Genomic DNA, 18,013 nt, shown 5'->3' on the forward strand with positions numbered 1-18,013 from the left:
ACATGTATCCAGGCTGATCTTGAGAAGATCTCAAAGTGGTGCAAAGACCGACAGCTGCTTTAAATTTTCAAAATGTAAAATTGTGCACTTCACATAATGTGGTGGCCTATGACTATAATATCAGTCACAAATGGGATAAGTCACCTGACTACCACAATTTGTAGGGATATGAAATGGAAAGATGGAGAGGCTTGCACAGGGTAGACTAGTATGGAGATATCTACATCAAATCATTGTTCGGACTGATCGCTACAACAACAATAACAATGAAATGGAACTATCACAATGGCTCAGTGGCAGGTAACGCAGGTGACAAACTTCGGTTCGTTGATAGCATGCTGGGAAGATGCAGTCAGCGTGTAAAGAAGATTGCTAACAAAACACTTACACAACCCGTCCTAGAAAACTGCTCAAGCGTATGTGATCCATACGAAATTGAAAGTGTACAAAAAGGGGAAGCGCGAATGACAGGTGTGCTAGACCAACGGGTGAGCTTCGAAGAAATGCTAAAAAAATGTAAACTATTAAAAGCATGGAGGGAACCACCGACTATCCCACGAAAGCCTACTGTCGAAGATTCAAGAACCAGTATGAAGGCAGAGGCTCGGACCCGGTGAAGGGGAGGGGAGAGGGGGGTGGGGGCAAACCGGGTAACTGCCCCGGGCGCAATTTCAGACAAATTCATATACTTGAAGAAAAACACCTTGTTTCATAAAGCGCCTAGCATCCAGTGCACGCTGGTCTGTCGATTATTCATGTGATTTTTAAACGGATCGCAGTTGGTTTTGAACACATCCTAAGTTGATTTCTGAACGAGTCGTAAGCGCGTGCATAGTGTCTCTGCTAGGGGAATCCCCGTCGCATCTAGAAATAAACTTTCACGCAGACAAAAGGGGATGGGGTGTAGGCTCTAAGCGAAAAAACACGAACCGTTGAATGCCAGTCGCTGTTTGTTTATGTGGTTGATAGTGTACGAATGATCAGCGTTGTTATAATTATTAGCGAAATCCATAGATTCAAACTACCAGAGTGGAAATAAACGACTAACAAGAATAACAGGTAAGAAAGATTGCGTGTATCTTCACAATATACCCAAGAAAATGAAATTTTGACAGAAAATTTTCGCCAGATCGCTACACTACTGAGGACCAGTTGTACAGACCACGGTTAGCAGCCCCTGTAAGTTCTGTTCTCGGAATAGCGCGGAAAACGCGTTGTACGAATACGTAATAGCACGTGACCAGAGAATAAACGCGGTATAACTGATTCAGTGATTCTGGCAGAGTTAGCGAAGTTAAGCGAGGAATAGGTTTGGGCAATGGCAGGAAAAGTTACAGAGTTAGTGATAACAATGTTGTTTGTTAGCCGGTCGCAGTGGCCGAGCGGTTCTAGGCGTTTCAGTCTGGTACCGGGCGACCGCTACGGTCGCAGGTTCGAATCCTGCCTCGGGCATGGATGTGTGTGATGTCCTTAGGTTAGTTAGGTTTAAGTAGTTCTAAGTTCTAGGGGACTGATAACCTCAGATGTTAAGTCCTATAGTGCTCAGAGCCATTTGAACCATTTGTTTTTTGTTAGAACGAGAATGGAGAAAAACGGGGACATCACATAAATTATATGGAAGAATATGACGATTCCAAATTTATATAAAAATTTCGTACTACTGCGTTTCGATCTCACGTTTGAGAAACTGGACCGTATGAATGAAATGTGAAACTATTTCCTAACATAAAACTTTTTGCTTGTAGTAGGCCTAACAGGCATTTGATATTGGTATTTCGTGAATTATATTCTGTCGCGTTTATGTAATGAGGTACATGAAAATGACCATTTGTGTCACAATAGTCTCGCTTATTTGGCGTGTGTTACAATTGCTGCAATATTGGAAAGGCCTATTTCGTTTTATCTAGTAGACGATGATAAAATAGACGTGATCAGATCGAGAACCACACCAGTCTTGGGTACTATCCATATTAACAGCTTTTTCAGTATTAGACAACGACATTTTAATTTTTCATATTGCAAAACGTTTGATGAACTTAGGTGAGGTAATAGATTCTATCGCAGAAAGGAAAGCACGGCGTATAAAGTTGTACCAAGATTACACAGAAAAAAATGCTGGGATCTATGGATTGAAGAAATGTGTACTGTCTTGCTTTCCTCTTGTCTTTAGTGGTTTTATGTTTCCTATATTTAATTTTATGTCACACGAAAGTGAAAGTTGTTAGCTAATAGGCAGTAAAGAATGCAAATTTTCTGAAGCGTTCTTATTCTCCCGGTCACAATCCTACCCAGTACTAATTGTGAGTTTTTTTTAAGGGGATAGATTGGCAAACCGGCTGACTGGGAGCAGGAGAGGCATCACTGAACATTTTAATTTCTACTGTCCCGAATATAGGTTTGTTGGCTTCCATTACAAAATATACACGTTTGAATTCCACAGAACGAAATACGCTAACGTGCGATAGAAGAATCCTGTGTGAAGGGGCGTGGCACTGCACTTTGGCACACTTAAGACCAAATAACATGTCTTACATTTCCTTTCCCGTATATGTTTTATATATCAAACCCTTCACAAAGATGTACGCTACAAAATGAACACATTTCTGAAAAGTCGATTTTTTAAAAATTTGGCGTGCTGTCTCAAACAGTCGTTCGGAAATATCGTAGATCCGGGGCTGTTAAGCGAGCAATTTAAGAATATGATGCAGCCGCCAAAGTGGCGCTCCTGTAGGCACCGCAAATACAATTCCGGTATTAGACTAATTACAGCGTGCACAGAGACATTTAACTGTCATTCTTTCCATGGTCCACGCAAGAATGGACCGGAAGAAACACTGGAGTCTGGTATCCTGCCATGCACTTCACAATTGTCTGCGGGCTATGACTGCAGATATAGATTTATGTATCATATTCATTCCGGTAACAAACTACTCCAAAATACGGTATGATGCTGTTCTGCCTGCATGCCTCGATTTTAAAGTGATGTTACCATTCTCAGCCACTATTTAACACCACATCAAAATCTATAGCACATAAAAAAGTACAATTGAATGCAGTAGAATCATGTAGTTATATTTTAACAGAGCAGGCAAAAACAGTGATCCAAGCGGCATGTGTTCCACAATGGATCTAACAATAACACATCAACATCGCGCTGAAAAAAAAAGAGACGACTTTTCTGAATTTCGTAATGTGTCAGGCAATAAATTTACGTAGTCGTGATAATGCTCAAAATATGGCACACTTATGTTACAGTCATCTCCTTAAGGCTTAAATGACAGTTAATAAAGCAAAATCAACGTAGAGCTCCTCTACAGTTTTATGGAAACATTACTCTTTAGATTAAAACAGATTTGCAACGTGCGTATAACAAAAATATCCATCAAGTAGATGTACCTAACAATGTCCCGAGCGAGCATGTTATTTTTTTCTTAGAAAAAAAAATTACTACACTGAGTAAGTTTTCCCAGTGTGCTGTGTTTCTCGAAAATTAAAACAGTAAGCGTGGCGTCGCAGTTTCTCAACAGACAGCTCTCTTTTTAGGTCCTTCGCTCTTACCTTCTTGAGCGCTGCGATTCTGTCCATTTCTCGCAGTCGCGGCGTTCAAACGCCGCTTGACAGCTTACTTGCAGCCGGCTGCATCGCGACTGGCTGATGAAACAGGTAAGCCGCAGGTCGAGGCGACGTCTCTTGGCGGAGACAACCGAAGGACGCGCCGAAGTCGCGATCGATAACCGCGACCAATCGATACTCCAAGTCGACCAAAGATGGCGGTAAAATTCATTTGTGTGAAGGTATTCGAGAATTGCGTATAATGAGCGTATTATAAATAGAAAACAAAATTAAATGAAGCAGACGTAAAAACGAATGAATATGAGATCAATATAATTCATGCCATGTTCGAATTGAGAAACTTCAGTGTTTATGACGTCATATTCCTAAATTATGTATCGTACAATGATATAATTTTGCAGGTATATTCAGTTGTATATGAGGATACTGCCTGCAAAACGTGTTGCGAACAGAGTTAGTATTAAAGAAGCTATAAATTATTACGTCATGCTTGATGCTGGAATTTTACTGCAGGTATAGGGAAAATGCAAGCGATAAATTTCTCCCCTGTCTTTATTCTGTGGGAGATGTCAGTGAGAAAAAGTTCCGAAAAGGTTTGAAATTGTGTGTAAAATTTGACAGATTCCTAACTGCTTTCATTCTCAATTACTGGATGAATGTACTCTGTATAATTTGCGCACTGTGATTGTTGGTGTGTCAATACATAAACACAAATTGTAACTGTAGTACTTCATATTAAACCTTTATGCAAGATCATACCTTTTACAGAGTAGATTACAAAAGCATTTTAACTTTTCAATTAAGTAAATAATTATATGAAGTACTAAAAATAAAATTTTTGTTGCCTCTAATACCCATTAGATAGGCAACCTGCGACTGGGACTGTACTCTGTTTTAAACGTTTAGTAGGACAGTAATAGGACCACGCTTCAACTATTGTTGAGCATGCTATGGTTCGACGGCGTGGAGATGTGAATGAACACACACCAATGTACTTCTGGTGACTGTGCTAGAACCACCATTAAATTTATGGCACCAAAACCGACATACATTTGATATCAAATATCACCAACAGAAACACATGCACCCTATAATATGATCCTCAAAGTATCCACCAAATTGCCTGATGGCACACTATTGGGTAAAGAAGGAATTTCCACTAATAAGACAAGAACTTATTGAAAATAAACACCTTATCAAGAGATCTCCACTATTAATAACCTGCACTGATATCATGGAATACGTTGGCAGATAAAGAAAGAAGTACTTCAACAGATCACTGTACATAATACAAATTATACAATAACATATTACACCAAGTTATTAAGGAAGCTAAAAAAATGTATAGTGATTCCTGTACCTAGGTGAAGACATTGTTCTGATGCATAATGTTAAGAGTACAAAACTCTTCAGTCAACAGAACCTGGAAACAATATCAATAGTTACCTTCCTGGTGCACCAGTAGATGAAAATTTAAAAGAAAAACACTTCACCAGAAATGTGAAGCCAAACAGAAACAAAACCCAGTCTTACACAAACTAATCGCATGTTACCGATATAACCAGTGAATAAGTAGTAAAAACTATTAAGAACTAATTATTAGACACAGCTGGCATTGACAATATACAATGTCTGATCATAGACAAAAAGTGCACAAAATATAACCGAGCCTCTAATACATATGTGTAATATCACACTCCAATCAAGAATTTTTGTACAAACACTAAAAGCCTCTAAAATAACACCCATTCAAAACGTGGGATGGAAAAATAAAGAATGTAATTACTGCTGTCATATGCTAGAGAATATTATGTATTACAGGTTGACAAAAATTCATTAACAGAAGTGATATACTAACTCACAGCATGGCTTTGGCAGCCAGAAATCAACAGAAACTCCTCTAAAACTTATTTATGGCAAAAGGGGCAGTACCAGTGGCGTCTTTGTCAGCTGCACAGTGCTTGCTGCATGTTGCTCACATCTCCATAGAAGAAGTTACATTCAAATAGGTCACCAGCATGCCACCTTGAGAAACATGGTCTTATAATAAATATCATCCCAGGATTTGCCTGAAGTAAATTAGGGAAACAAATGAAAACTAAAACCAGAATGACCAGTTGAAGACTGGCACCTCCACCCTCTTGAATAAGGTGTTGCTCTGTTTAAAACAGTGTGACATGATTTGGTTTATTTCTTGTTTACAATACTGTTTTACGAAGAAGTTATTTAACAATATAAAAGGCTAATGCTACACTATTCATTCATTTCTCACTCACAGTCACTACACACACTATGCATACATTATTTCATAACACTACACACTCTGTCAGTTGACATCAGGACCATTTTGTGTACTGAAACTTCCCATTTACCAGTCTGAAAAGGGAGTTGGCATCCTTCTATAACAAGTGAGCTCCTGAGCTCAGAAAGTGAATAATGTGTTAGTGTAATACATCACAGAGCTTTGTGAGTAACATTTCCCAGAAAAGAGAACAATGAAAGGAAATAAATAAGTAGTGTGTTTTTACCAAATCCCCACTCCTGTGTTATCTAAGTAACCCTTCTATGTATAAAAAGTATTCTTAACAGGTACTTTTAACTGCCCTTTGGCATAAGTTTGTTTCAGTAATCTCTTTACTCTCCCTTGGCAATTTATTGTACAACTTTATTCTTTGACAGAAATGCCATTTTGAGTTTTGTGTTTGTTCTTTCTTGGTAAATGTCAGTTCAGTTTAGAGTTTGTTCCATGGTCATGGACAGAGCTGTTTATACAGTAATCATCAATGTTATTTTATGCGTGTACAATTTATTGACAAATGTACTCTTGTGGTGTAGTTCAAATTCCCAGCTATGATGACCAAACTAAAGAGACCATAAAATGCAGAAGATTCTTGTACCAGTATTTGCCTGGAGTGTAGCCTTGTATGCAAGTGAAAAGCAGATAACAGGAAGAGGATAGAAGCTTTTGAAATGTGTTGCTGTAGAAGAATGCTTAAGATTAGATGGATAGATAGAATAAAAAACAAGGGGGTGCTGAACAAAATTGAAGAAAAAAGAAATGTGTGGCACAATTTGACTAAAAGAAGGGAAATTTGGGAATGGAAGGAAGTTTTATCAAGATTATTTACAGGATAGACTAGCACGAAGAGCTGCATCAGATCAGTCTTTGGGCTGAAAACCACAACAACAACAACAACAATCACTTGGCGAGGCTGATCATGCTGTTTTCCTTAGAAGGACTCATCAAATCTTTTTACGGGAGTGCCAAATGAATGGATTCAGTCATTTATGAGCAACTGTAAATAGATTTAGCATAAGATTTACAAAAAAATCTCTGAATATGTTACACAAGGGTCTCTACAAGGGCCACTTTTTCCTTCTGTGTATTAATCACCGATCTTGAATTCCTAGGCACATGAGACAATAGTTTTTGCTGATGACACAAGTTATAATAAAATCTAGAGTGAATTTAAACTCTTCAAGAAAAAAACATGCAGTGCCACAGTCCTCACTTAAACCAGCTAATTAAAAATAGAGATAAAACAATAGCTCTAAATTGGCACAGTGTACAAAACATAAATGTGCAACAGGCAACTGTCACTATTAATAATAAATTGATGAGTATACTGATCTAGATAAAAATGAAGTGGGACATATATGTGGCACATATTGACTGAAATACAAGTAAAGGTTGTTATGCCCTAACAACGCTGGAAATATGACTGTTCAACAAAAAAATATGAAATTAGCCAGAAAAACACAAAAAGTTCAAACATTCTGAGTCACTGTACAAAACAGCAAGGTAACCTGCACATTATGCCTACAAACACTGACATATGTCAAAAAGAGACCTATCACATAGAGATAAAACTCTACTACAGACTTCTCAGTAATCTTCTATACACTCTATTATAGATTTAAAAAATCTTTGAGAGACAAGCATGGGTATAGTTACAATATCAGTACTACTAGAAATGGTGTTTGCCTTCCTCTGCTCTATAAATGACTTACACTGCCAGTTACAGAAGGATGTCGGGTGCATCGTGCAACATGGTATTTTCCACATTAATAACTAATTGTCGATGGTCAAAGAAATGATAAGTGTCTGAGAAAAATTCTAGAGCCTACTGGATATTGAACTCTGAATGTTTCATTTTAAATCTGTTACTTACTTTTTATCATTATTATTTTCTCTCAGAATGAAGCCAAATGAAAAGGAATCAAGATTATGGTTCTCTGTGAAGAAAATGTCTTCTGGGGAAGGAATCTTTCTTCGACTATAGATTCTTGTTAGCAACAGAATCTAACTCGATGTTTGGAATTCTTTGATCTCTGGCACCTTTGTACAACGAACCACAGCTAATAACACAGAATAGTAGTGTATATTTTAAGTCCCAATTAATAAACTGAATGCGAGACTCATTAATGTTTTGTAATTGTGTAGCCCTACACAAACCTCTTAAATTACAATCTATAAATCAGAATGTGCAGATGTAAATATATACAGTATGGCCCTAGAATTGTGATTCGGATATCATGAAGTATGCAGCAGTGTTCATGATCCAGTGGATGCATTCAAAAAAGGCAAGCTGAACTTATGCATACATGCAAGTTTGAAATGATGATCCTTCCTCAATGGCACCCCATTAATTGCAGAAGTATCACACATGGGGTTGCATATGGGAACACAACACTGATGATTCAGAAATTAAGTAAGTGGTCTGAAGTGTTTACATGGATAAAACAAACATTTTTTGATTTACTGGGCCCAACTGAGCGGTGCTTTGTAACTTACGGAGGAATCCCTTTCTTCTTTTACTTCCAAACCATTCACAGAGTTTCTTCTTCTTTTCTTCTGTCTATCCTGGAGCTTGCCAAGAAGGAATCTCAGCAAACTCGCAACTGTTATTTATGGTTCTAAATTTTGTTCAATCTGGAAAGATTTCTTCAGAAGTGCTAATTTCTACTAGGCCTCCCTAAATTTATGTTAGCCAATTGTTTTGGTTCAGTTTTGGTGGGGCTAAGTTCAGAATTTTCTTTGTGAGCCCATTGATGTTCATTTTATGAAATTGGCCATAAAGATTTAATTAAAGTTTCCTGATGGTATCTGTGACTTTTTCTGTAACTTGATCAATCTCTTTTTTTTCTCCATCCAGATCCCAATTCTGCATTCTGGATGCAATGGCAATTATATAAACATTCACTGGCAGCAACAAAAATGATAGCAGAGTAGGCAGAAAAAGCATCAGAGGATATTATTGTGATAATGTTGATCACACAATCAGCCACATCTCTGCTACACATATATACAAATTAAAGATCTCTTTTTGCATACTAATCTGCATATTTCTCATGTTTTGATTATCCTGAGAATTGCTAACAAGCTGAAATTAATAGAGATAATTAATTCAGTTAATGGGAAGACAGTAAAACTACCAAAACAATCAGTATGTGAAGAAAAAGTAAATAATAAACTTCCAACAGTCAAATTATTTTATTTCATTTGCTTGTTTAATCTGGACAGAGTAGATCTTAAAGGCTCTCTGTTATATGAGTCTTGGCACATTACAGTTTACAGTGTAGTCAATGTTATGTTTAAGTAGCAAAGACAGTAAAAGTACTCAAATGAGTTTCATTGTAATATCTATTTTACTGATAAGAATATTAAAACAATGAAAATGTATAAAGAGAGGAAGGAAAAAGCGAATAGAAACTAGTGGGAAGAGAAAAGAAGACAATTAATTAAAATATCTCTTTGCGTAACTATATTGAGATTGCACATTAAGGTGTTGTGTTAACAAGGCACTATACTGGGTGAACATAATGACATATGTCCACTTTACGTAATGAAACGTATTTTTTGCAGTGCACTGATACAAAGTCATAATTCACTAATGATCACAATGGTGAGAGAAAACAAACTGAGTAAAAAAAGATATCACTGAGCTTCACAGCAGTGTAGGCACGCAGGGAACGAAATGAAGGACCAGCACTGCAGTCAATAGGGTGGAGGGGCGGTGGCAACGTGGAGTGCGAGACTGAGTGACCAGTCGTGTGGTGGCAGACTCATGAGGGAGGTATGGCTGTACCATTTCTTGAGGCCAGAGGTGGTGTGAAGTCACAGTTCCCAGAGACCGTGTAGTCCTGTAGCCATTGAGGAGGATGCAGAGGTCGGCCTGGTTGAGAGAGAGAGATCATGGATCCCACACTGTAGAGGAAGGGTGTGTGATGAGCAGGATAGTGATAGAGAGGCATCGTTGTTGTCAATGGAAGCTGCAATGTTCTCTTCATCAGCATCTTGCAGAAGCTGAAAGGAGTGGAGAATATGGGCAGTTGCTGAATCATTGAGTGTATGTGGAGGAACATGGAGAACAATGAGGCTGCCATCTCAGAGTTAAGGAGAGGAATCCTCAATGCAGATATGTCAACCATGAAGATCGCAACACAGAGAGGAAGGTGAGGCAGTATAAAGTTCACACTGGGAGAGGGTACATCGTCCAATGGGGAGTCATCACACAGAGCACTTTCGTTAACGGATACACAGGAAGAGGTGAACTCAGAAGACAATTGGTTGATGCACGCAGAGGAAGGTGTGGCCATGGATGACATCTCAGAATCAGATATCAACTGGGGGTTCTTGTCAAGAATCTAAGCAGGTTTATCTCAATTAAGTGACATGGTCTGCTGTTTCCCATTGACACAAATGTCTAAAGTGTTATTTGTGTACTGAAGCACCCTGTGTGGGCTGGAGTAAGAAGGCTGTAATGCTGCCTGAACCATGTCATCTCAAAGCATAATGAACTCTCTGTGTTCTAGGTCTTTGTGTACAAACACTTGTGGCAAAACATGAGAGTGCGGAGGCACAATGCAGATGTTGGCAATGTGCGAGGGGCACACTCAGTTAAGGCCGGGAGCTTGGCAGTAAAGGAAGCTTGGAATCTTCAACAAACTTGGCGGGGAGTATCAAAGGCTAGCCATATAAGATTTTGGCCAAGGAAGAGTTTAGGTTATCTTTACAGGCTGTGCAGATGCCAAGTAACACCCATGGAAGAGCTTCTGACCAGAAGTCTGAGTGACACATGGTGGCTGCTTCTAGTACCAACACTCTGTGGGTGGTACGCGACTGTGTGGAATTTGCTGACACCACACAGGGCACATAACCTGGTAAAGAGGAGTGACTCAAATTGTCTCCCTTGGTCAGTCCTGATAGAAGAGGGACAACCAAAGTGGAAGAGTCATGTAATGAGAAACGCTCATGCAACCAAATCAGCACATTTCTCTGAGAGGGGAAGAGCCTTAACCTGTCTGTTGGCGTGATTGATGACTAATAGTATGTACCTAAAACATATCAAAGGGGGAAGAGGACCCATGAGGTCAAGGTGTACGTGACTGAACAGTCCTTTCATTATTTGAATTGTCCTAGAGGGGTTTGACTAACCTTGCTATTCTGGCAAGGTAATCATGCGTGTGTCCAAGAGCAAGTCGTTTTTTACTCTAGATCAGGTGAAATATTCTGTCGCAAGGCACTTGGTAGCCTTTATTCCCAGGCATGCCAGGTCGTGAATAGCCAAAAAAATTTATGTCATAGAGAGTGGGGGAGAGTACCCATAAAGTTATCACACAGCACTGGACATGATGAGCCAGGAAGACAGTGGGATTCCACTGTCAATGCAGAGGCAGTGTCTTGTTGCAGAGTTTGAATGTCGGGGTCACCCATTTGCAGGCAAACTAGTTCATCCAAGGGAGAAGAAATGTCGTGCACGTGTGATGTATAATCAGTGACAATGTTATCAGCCCCCCTGTTCTAGCGGACATGTGGTGGTGTATTGGCTAATGAGGTCCTTATGATGGAAACGTTGTGGGGGATGATCATTGACAGGGTTGCAGAGTGCACCTGCGAGAAATTCATGATCAGTAACGATCGTGACTTCACATCTTTCAGTGTCCTCATGGAAATATCACCCAGTCTCACAGATTGTGAGGAGTTCCCAGTAGAATGCTGACCACACTTTCCATGTCCCTGAAGTTTTCTCACCCACCACATGCCGTCAATGGATTCTGAAGAAAAGCAGTGCAGCTCTAGTGTTACCTTCCTGGGTCACACCATCACCGTCCAATGTGAGACAGCATCGCATTTATCAGTGACCTGCCATTACCAGGGACCTATCACAATCTGCAACAATTCCTCAGAATAGCAAATTTTTTCTGGTACATTTTCTGAGGAATTGTTGCAGATTGTGATAGGTCTCTGGTAATGGCAGGTCATTGATAAATGTGATGCTGTCTGACATTGGACGGTGATGGTGTGACCCAGGAAGGTAACACTAGAGCTGCAAAATTGTGGTTTGTTGTGGTTAATCTCCACACTGTGGTTGCCAGGTGCTTTAAGGACCTGCGGTAAGTGTCGCTCATGCTCCTTGGCAGAAGTGAAGCAGATGAGAATGCCATTGAGATAGGCATAGCAGAAAGGTAGGGAAAAAAGTATAGAGTCAATAAATCATTGTCAGTCTGGGCAGCGTTCTTGATACCATATGGTATAAACCGGTATTCAAAGAATCCGAATGACATAATGATGGCTGTTTTCATTATGTCATCTTAGTACACGGGGATCTGATGATTGCTCTGCAATGATAAGTTACTCTAAAAATCCGTGCGCTGTTGAGTTGCTGAGCAAAGTCTTGTATGTAAGAAATAGGGTAGTTTCCCACAAGGCACAATCTTTGAACTTGCGATAGTCCCCACATAACTGGAATAAACCATCCTTCTTAGGGACTAGACGAATGGGTGATGACCAGAGACCGGATTATATGCATTTGCATGTTTGGCTCCTTTTCACTGGTTACTGCATATTTTAATTAAAAATTTACGACGATGCATATTTTCGTTCTATGTTTACAATATTTTAAAAAATTTGCTGGGTGGTCTCTAGTTTTGGTGTCTCACAGGTTGACCATGATCTAGAATTGCGTGCAATCACTAACTGAGAGGCTACTGCCTTGTGAAATCATTACAACAGAGGAACAGGGTCAGGCAGATAAGGGTCAATTCTCCTGCGCTCGCGCCCCCGGTTTATGCCCTCCGCTGTCATAACGTACACGTCGGCAACAGTTAAATTAAACTATGCAAGCTTTTAGTTGCACGTCCATTGTTTCAGTTTTGCTTTCTATCTACTTGTACACGGTTGAACGTGCTTTGATGTGTAGTGTGTAACATGTTGTGCACCATGCCACTCGAAAAAAGAAACATCGTTTCTTAGACAGCTGACCATCCTGGAACATTTACATATGACAGAATTGTTTTATATTGTTGAGTTTGCGAGAAAAATATTTCCTGCAAAAAAAAAAAAAAAAAAAAAAAAAAAAAAAAAAAAAAAAAAAAAAAAAAGTTTCAAATAGACCAGCGCGTTAAGACAAGTCTTCATATCGCAGAAATGGGGACCACGACAACAAGTTCTAACAACAGCTAGTTACAGTAGCAGGAATTTGTCCAAAGGTAACTAAAAGCGTCGGTTTAACATGGATCAATATGCAGCATTCATTGCAAGCAATATTCATCTTAAGAAACTTACAAACCCTACCCTCAAAGGCCTCCCGCACAAATATTGCTTAAATCAAAATATACCAGATAAATCAACATTGCGTAAAAATTACATACCAACAATTTACGTTAAATGTTCTGCGTGCGATATATCTCGAAGTTAGTCCTGTACATACCGATTGTTTCGCTGCGACTCACTCGCATCGTATCGGCTTGTTACCAACAACAATAGCAAGAAGGAACAATTATTGTTGAAACACGGTATGCATCCCTATATTGCAAATTTTTAGAAAATGATCCCAGAAAGGCCCCCATCCTAACTTCTACTAGAAAGTATTTAGAAAATGATATCAACGTTCTAAATGTACCGATTTTTCGCGTGGCTGGAGCTCTTCCACATAACTGATACGCACAGATTCGACTTCGAGATATAATGCATGCAGTAACTACAATGTTTTTTATTATTTGATCTTGCATATTCTGACATTTTTCATCCGTTTTTAAGCAATTTTCATGCATATTTGTATGCATATTTAAAGGTTTTTGCGATGTGTATAATCCGGTGTCTTGTGATACCAATTGCTGTCCGATGGATGCACAATTCTGGCACTTAAGAGTTTGTGAATGGCTGCTTTCACATAATGCAGTTTCTTAGATGTTACGTGTTGGGTCTTGAAACAGACCAGACGGTCTTCTGTAGTGGATAACCTATGGCAGGTACTGTTTGTGATTGCGCCAACTGGAGCATTTTGAATCCGGGTGAGGGTGCACAAATGTGTATCAATATGAGATGGAAATACCTGATCACACGAAACATTGATAGTCTGAGTGTCACTGACCTGAGTTGTATGAAGTATTCTTAGGGGTGAGGGAGCAGTGGCCACAAAGGCGGAACCATGACGTGAAGTGGCCTTGAAGTGGGGAGGTTGTTGACTATGTGAAGAGCATGCACCATTTTGACTGACACAGGTAATCAGCTGATGAAGGACACTGGAGCAGAGGACATTGTTCTCGTGATGTCTAAGATGTCCATAAAGGCAAACCTTGTATTTGGGTTCTTTTTCTGCAGCTCGGGAATCTGCATGCAGGAATGTGCTTCAGTGGAACAGAGTAAAACGTGGGTTCGTGAGCAGATGGTGAAGAGATAGGCAGTTGAGGAGAGATGCCGTTGGCAACAGAACTGTGATCTAGAGCAATGGACAAAGTAGGCAGAAGATGTGGTGCATCGCCCGAGGCCTGCCTGAGAAGGGTGGGCAGGTCCTGTGCACATATCAGACATGGCGCGGCTGGCATGGAAGGTAACTCGACCATTGCAGATTGGGCAACTGTGGTCTCCGGAGGATGGTTTGGAAAGTTTGTAGGAAACAGTTTGGACAAGCAAACGGAATGCTGCACCCCTTGCAGATAAATAAAATCACAGAGTGCTTAGTCAGTTATGAGGGAGGCGGTGGTGCGACAAGCTGATGTGGTGATGTGGCTTTGTGCATCAAATCCTGCAACATACGTTCTGTTTAGGCACAAGGAGCCTGGAAACAAACCTGTGTTTCAGGATGTAGTGGCTTGAGTTCATGTGGTTTGGCGGCATCAGCCAAGTGAGTAGGCACTGGGGCACCAGTGTGAAGTGAATGTACATGTGTCCACAAATCTGGAAAATGTGACAAAAGCAGAGTTTGTGCTTCACAGTCAAAGTTGACTGTAGGAGCCAAGAATGTAGAGTTTGAGTCACAATGCAGTAAGTGATCCACAGATCTTGGTACAAAACTGGTAAATTACAATACATATTTTGCGGACAAGTAAAATGAATCGGAGTCATGAGTGTGGGATCGAGGCACTATACTTGGGGAAAATAATGTCAAGTAACTATTTTGTGAAATGAAACATATTTATTGTGCTACACTGATTCAAAGTCATAATTTACTAACGATCACAATGGTGGGAGAAAATAGACTGGGCCAAAGATGATATCACTGAGCTTTACAGCAATTTAGGCAGACTCTTGGTATTTGATCCACTATCGATAATCGCCACAATGTATATGAACACAATGCAAAGGAAGGCTAAGCTCTTAGTTTACATTTGAAAGTGGTGAAATTTCTCTGGTGTAATAGGGAAGGGTATTCCACAGCAGTACTTGAAGAACTGAAGGACTTGGCATAAAGACTTGTGTCATAAGTGAGCTCAGAAAGTAATTTGAAATATAAGGAGCTGCTGTTTCACAAATGTAGTTGATGTAGAAATGCTGTATATGTGTCTTGGTCATGAAGGAGTCAGCAAAGCAAGCAGCATGTCATAAAAAATGCCCTTGAGCTGTAAATAAGCAGGACAGCTTTCTCTTGAAAGCGCTAAAGTAGCCGTACAGCTGTATGTTGGTATCATGTCTTATACAGGAACTGGGGATGGTTGATATGATGGAGTTTGTTACTTCTTTGATGTTGTTACCGGATATCACAATAATATGGACAACACAGGCTTTCTCTGGAGAAAAAAGTTTTCCTTTTTAGCAAGATATAGAGTGACATGTATTCCTTATGGTTACACATATACAATATTTGCATTTAAATGCTCACGCAGATCTGTAACAGAGGTACTGAAGGGATTCCTGTTTTATTTATGATTACACGCCATGCTTAAAACAAAAATCAAAGAAAAAGAAGAATGGGACAACATAGGAAGGACAAAACTATAGACACATACAACCAAAGAATCAGGGATGACAATGGTGTTATATCTTACAATATATTTTCAGCATCTACCTTGAGACAGAAATTTATTAGCAATTGCTGTGAGAAAAATTTGTTTTGCAGAGGTGTGGTGGATCTGTTTCCTTGCCTGTGAAATGAAAAATAATGTATAAAAGTCATTTTGTTTGGATGCACAAAATTCTCAATGGAAATTAGTGAATTCAGAAAAGCACCCATATGTTCAAACTGAAAATTAGTAATCTGCTTGAGGACGTGAAAGTTTAGGAAGTTGTGTATGATAACTTAAAAAATATTAGAGTTAATATCTGACAGATAAATCTGTGTAGCCCTCTGTGAGGGATTTGTGACACATGGTACTAGCATGTCTGTACACTCCTGTCATAAATGAATAGCACAAAAGGTCATTCAGACCCTGTGAATGAATAATACAGAAGGTCACTTAGGACGTGAGTTAAGAGAAACCCACATATTTCAATGCTTCGCTTTGAGCAACCTTCCTAACATACCACTCTCTCCTCGCAAATGAAAAAACTATTAGTTCTGAAAGTTAGGTAGTGTGTTCCTTTTACTTTTATATGTGTTTTATCAGATACAGTTCGGCTCCTGAAGGTGAATACTGGCCAGAAATTCTGCCTCACTATAATTTATTTGTTTACTAAATTGAATTTTCCTTTGATACAGAGAACATTTTATGTAATAAAGTAGTTCAAACTTTCAACAAAATAATGTATTCAAAAATTGTGAATCTGCAGTCTGCAAGGCATACTACACTGTCAAAGGGATTGTTATAAGTACCTTTCACATCTACTGTCATCCATGTATAACCTATTAAGTACATTATGTTTCCAGAGCTTGCATGATGGATAGAACATAACTGTAAACTGTACGGGAAAGTTTGCATGCATTAGTGTTGTGCTCTTTAGTCTGAAAACTGTTCTGACGCAACTCACCACAACACTCTGTTGTTAGGAAGCTTCTTCACCTCCACATGACTGTCACCTATACCTGTCTGAATATGTATACTGTGCTCAAACCTTGATCTCCCTCTACAATTTTTACCCTCCACACTTAATACCATTAGCAAATTACCATTCCTTCGTGTATCAGAAGATCTCTTATCAAATGATACCTCATTTTAGCTGTGACAGTTTTTTATCTCAAATTTGATTTGTGGCGTCGGTAGGTCACATCGACCATGTAAAGCATGATATTTGAACTCTAACTGCTCTGACAAGCCGCCATGTTAGTGTGACAGTCAGCCTTTGTATCTTGTAAAGTGTACATGTGTATCTTCCTTTGTGCTAAATATATGCATGAATAGACATTTATAGGAACAGTTTGCAGTGTGTACAGTTATCCGTATTCCCATTTCCCATATTGGTGACCCCGAAGTTTCTGTCTTCCGTGACATCCGCAACAGCCTTGTGGATCAACAGGTTTTACGTTTAACACCATGGCTGCCTCACCCAACGTTTTATACAAGGATTTGGAGGCTTAGCTACTACCACTAGGCCACTCCAAACCCCTGCCAACAGTTGTTTCGCCGCTAATGGACAGTAATTCGCGATCTCAAACAAAGTTAACCTCAAACTTTGTAGCTCTACAACGGCCAAGTGTTACGCCGTTACCTCAAACAATGGACTCAGGTTTCATGTTGCTGGACTGTGCACACCAACATGTGAAAGGTGAAGTGGACAATTTCCAGAATTGTGTAACTATTGATCGCTCGTGTATTGTTCAAAGGGACCAAAATTTGCACACATGCTTTGATCCGCCATGCGCCACAACATCAGTTACAGTTGTGTCGTGTGCAACTCTGCCATTTGTACAAAACACACACATGGTCAACTGCTATCAAGCTATGCCAGTTTTGCCTCCCTCATCATTTACTAACGGACATTTTTATACAGGCTCAACTACCAGATCTGTCGCCCAGTTTCTCGACCACGTGGGTTCAAGCACACCCGATGGCGCTTCACCATCCAGGAACGTTGTACCATGACAATGTGACCGCCAGCAGGTTTCACCACTGATTTATGGTCCTACCACACAGGGTGTGTTTCCGATGTGCGCAGAAAACTCTCGCTGTGGCCACACCAAGTGCCAAACCACCCCTCCCTCCTCTACACCCCTCCTCCCACTCACGGGGGACCCTGATCCCGACCATACAGACACTCACTCCTTCCGCAGTACCATCTGCA

At 39.8% G+C, this 18,013-nt stretch overlaps 1 protein-coding gene across 1 annotated transcript in view; it reads right to left on the reverse strand.

Annotated features, from left to right (window-relative positions):
* The window catches only part of LOC124593984 (cyclic nucleotide-gated cation channel beta-3), a 177,716-nt gene extending 174,075 nt beyond the window's left edge, over positions 1-3,641 (reverse strand). Inside the window, exon 1 of the mRNA XM_047132335.1 lies at positions 3,559-3,641. Within this exon, the coding sequence (XP_046988291.1) occupies positions 3,559-3,585 (27 nt within the window). The 5' untranslated portion in view covers positions 3,586-3,641. The remainder of the gene's footprint in view (positions 1-3,558) is intronic.
* Between the last annotated feature and the right edge of the window lie 14,372 nt (positions 3,642-18,013).

The sequence above is a fragment of the Schistocerca americana genome, chromosome 2, assembly GCF_021461395.2.
Source record: "Schistocerca americana isolate TAMUIC-IGC-003095 chromosome 2, iqSchAmer2.1, whole genome shotgun sequence".
NCBI classification, from domain to species: Eukaryota; Metazoa; Arthropoda; class Insecta; order Orthoptera; family Acrididae; genus Schistocerca; species Schistocerca americana.